This window comes from Myotis brandtii, unplaced genomic scaffold (genome assembly GCF_000412655.1).
Source record: "Myotis brandtii unplaced genomic scaffold, ASM41265v1 scaffold317, whole genome shotgun sequence".
Lineage (NCBI taxonomy): Eukaryota > Metazoa > Chordata > Mammalia > Chiroptera > Vespertilionidae > Myotis > Myotis brandtii.
In genome coordinates this window covers 2,057,483-2,060,787 of record NW_005362155.1, presented here as the reverse complement: position 1 = coordinate 2,060,787, position 3,305 = coordinate 2,057,483, and the positions used below count along the sequence as shown (strand labels likewise).

The window sequence follows — 3,305 nt, the reverse complement described above, 5'->3', positions numbered from 1 at the left end:
CCCAGGAGGCCCACCGTGGGGGCTCCATCGATCTCATCGATAACCAGGCAGTTGGGCTTCCCACCAATGCCCAGCACCGACTCCATCTGCGTGGCCGCCTCAATGTGCGTGCGGAAGGCCTCAGGACTGCGGTCATCACTGTAACCATAGAGCAGGGGAGGGGCCATCAGGGCAGCTGTGGCCGCGGCCAGGGCAGCAGCCAGTGTCCCTGGCAGGATGATCTCCCAGGGCCAAGCTGCTACACTTACACCTCGAGGCTACCCTGCGACATGACTGCTCCAAATCCCAATGCCCCAAGGACCCCAGTGTCCCAGATTCAACCAGACAAATGAGGACAGACAAGAGGCCCAGAGGTCAGGCCTTCCCTTCCACTCACCTTGCATTCATTTCCACCACACAGTACCCAGCATGCCTTGCGATCACGTGGGCCAGAGTGGTCTTGCCTAGCCCAGGGGGTCCACATAGCAACGCTACCTACAACCAAGACACAAAGACAGGCTGCAGCCTGCACCACGTTGGGGACTATCTGACCCAACCACCAAGGCTGATAATCCTCTCCCATGAGGCGTGGTGCCAGGGAATGTCCGTATCACCCCACACCCACCCGTCATCAATGAGGACCCCAGCATGCCCATGGCTCAGAACGAGCACTTCAGAAAGAGAGAAAACCCTGAATAAAGTGATGGGGAGACCTGACAGGGCCACAGCCGTTACTGACCCCTCAGAACCACTCACTGTCCATCACAATCATCCTTCGGGAGGTACTGGGCCCTCGAGGGACACTGACCTTACCCAAGTCATTAGAACAACCAACTCCCGTTCACATCACTGACTCCCCTCCCGTCATCATGCCCTCAGCCACGCTGAGGAGCACACTGTGCATGCCTTGTGGCCCCCAAGGTACAAAGGCACCAGCCAGTGAGTATAACCCCTGGGCTCAGAGGTGCATGCAGTGCACAGAGGTGGGGCTCACTTTCTGCCGGGGCCGCCGGCTCAGGTCCAGCTCAGCCTCGAGCATCTCCTCCAACACCTGGTCGTGGCTTTTCCACTTGCTGGAAGCTGTGGCCTCCTTGCCAACCCGGGCCGGCTCCACACTGGGCCTGGGCTTCCGGGCCGGCCTCTCTCGGCCGAACACCACGAGGTCCCACAGCTTCAGCCACTTGAGGAGGCAGCGGTTGGTGAACTGTGGGAAGGGAGGTATTGCCTGGGAGGACCACCAGTGCCAAGGATTCCGTCCTGCCCCTCATGCTGTCTGAGGACACACACAGGGATGCTGAGGCTGAGTAACAAGTGACCCCTACTCATCCTACTGGTGAGTGGCAGAGTGAGGCTCACACAGGGGCCTCCATTCCCATAGCCCTGGCCCTGACCCCTCCAGGAGCCCCAGGGCACCCCGCCCAGGGGCATCAGTTGCTGAGAGGAGAGGAAACAAAGGCTACAGGCACGGGGTGCTCTGGATCCGCAGCCCACATCAGAGGTGACCAGCAGCATGCCGGCCCTATACTTGCCTCAGTTTCCCCATCTACAACTCAGCAAGGCACACCAGAGCCCTGCTTTTCATTCCAACAGGGCTGTGGGCTGGTGATATGTTATTTGGCTGGATCCTGAATTCCCCCCTCCTGGCAGCAAGAAAGCCAGGCACACTTGAGCAAGTGCAAGGCCTCACATCGTCACTGAGCAGCTCCGTGTAGTGCTGGGGCGCAAATTCATCCACCCAGAGGCTGTGCGGGGAGTCTTCTTGGCGGTTAGCCGGCACCTCCTCAGGGGTCTCCTCTTCCATCTCCTCTGTCCTGAGGCTGAAGAGCATTGTGCCCTGAGCCGCCCGGCCTTCACCCCAGCAGGGATCACTCCCTGCCCAGAATTCAGGCCAGGGGTCAGTAGTTCAAGAACTGCTGAAGGTTCCAGGAGCAAAAGGACCCACTACGTCACCTGTGCAGCGTCTCTGAGAGCCGCTGGGCCTCTTCGAGCAATCGCTGCCGCCGCTGTGCACAACAGGGGTTGGGATCAGGATGGCTCAGACAGCCAGTCGCCCCAGAGCTACCCCTCTCCTCCCAGCGAACCCCAGCAGGCCCCACCTCACTGTCAACCTGCTCCTTCAGAGAAGCGAAAGACACACCCAGCAGGTCCAGGCGGCCACGTCCACGCCACTGGGTGCCCACGGAAGGGCTCTGTGGGGGAGAGAGAGCAGCAGTCACCTCTGGACACCCTCCTCGGCCACGGGGTTACCCATGACCCCCTCCCAACAATGCTCAGAGACCTAGGTGGCATCCCCCAGCCCTGGCAGGCCTAGAGATGAAGGAGTCCCCTCTCTCACTAAGGACTGGAGGAGCAAAAGCCCCTAGGGAGAGGGCAGCTCTAGGAGGGAGAAGAAAGTGGAGGGGGCAGAAGAAGGGAAAGAGAGGAAGAGTCCCTCCTGAACTGATGGCTGGAAGCCCAGTGAACTTCCCGAGGAGCCCCGGAGTCCTCGTGTGGACATGATTTCCGGGGCTGTGCAAGCCTGCCAACCCCACAGGGCGGCTGTGGCCAGCCTAGACACCCCCCATGGCCACACAGCACCCACCTGCACCCCCGTGCCCACGGGGTCCGCCCGGAGCACCAGAAAGGCCCGGTCACCGCCCGTGGAGGTCACGTTGACGTAGTCCTCCAGGACAGGGGGTCGCCTCAGGACCGGATTGCGAGGGGCTGGCGGGGCCCCTTTGAGCCCCAGGTCAGCACCAAGGTCCACAGTCCTGGGAATGGACCAGGGTGTCTTGCACTTTGCTTCCTGTTACCCTCAGGCAAGGAGCCAGGCTACCCCCTCTGCTGCCCACCCGCCCACAGGCCCACAGCCCAGGCCTTGGGACCTGGTCGGAAACACGAGACCCTTCCAATCCCAAGACTCTCGGACCCCCAGGCCACACACCCCTCGCCCCACAGCTCAGCGGGGACCTCAGGACTCGGTGGGGGGGTGATGTCCCGAGGAGGGGAGTCGGGAAGCGGCGGCTCTTCCATCTCATCCTGCCCGAAGTTCAGCCTCTTGACCGCCTCCAGCCTGGGCCGCTTGACCCCGGGAGCTGGGGAAACACACAGTCTGGGAAGAAACAGGTGCTTCCCCTGCTTTGCCTCCCACCCCGGTGGGGGCCCCGGTGGACGGACGTACCGAGGAGTCCGTCCCTCTCTGCGTCGGCGGCCAGCTGCCTCCTCCTGGCACCCCTGCGGTTCCCTGCGGGTCCACCTGGAGAACAGGGCGCCGCAGCGTCCCCTCCAGCAAGGGCCTCCTCGAACGTCGGCCGAACCCTGTCCCTGCAGGGTGACAGCGCCTCGGG

General features: G+C 62.3%; 1 protein-coding gene across 1 annotated transcript in view; it reads right to left on the bottom strand.

The window, feature by feature from the left end:
- CHTF18 (chromosome transmission fidelity factor 18) overlaps positions 1-3,305 on the bottom strand; it is a 9,743-nt gene that overhangs the window by 5,597 nt on the left and 841 nt on the right. The window contains exons 2-10 of the mRNA XM_014542963.1: positions 3,140-3,299; positions 2,903-3,053; positions 2,561-2,729; positions 2,076-2,168; positions 1,930-1,982; positions 1,667-1,796; positions 974-1,183; positions 377-474; positions 15-138 (exon numbers count right to left, since the gene is read on the bottom strand). Of these exons, the coding sequence (XP_014398449.1) occupies positions 15-138; positions 377-474; positions 974-1,183; positions 1,667-1,796; positions 1,930-1,982; positions 2,076-2,168; positions 2,561-2,729; positions 2,903-3,053; positions 3,140-3,299 (1,188 nt within the window). The remainder of the gene's footprint in view (positions 1-14; positions 139-376; positions 475-973; positions 1,184-1,666; positions 1,797-1,929; positions 1,983-2,075; positions 2,169-2,560; positions 2,730-2,902; positions 3,054-3,139; positions 3,300-3,305) is intronic.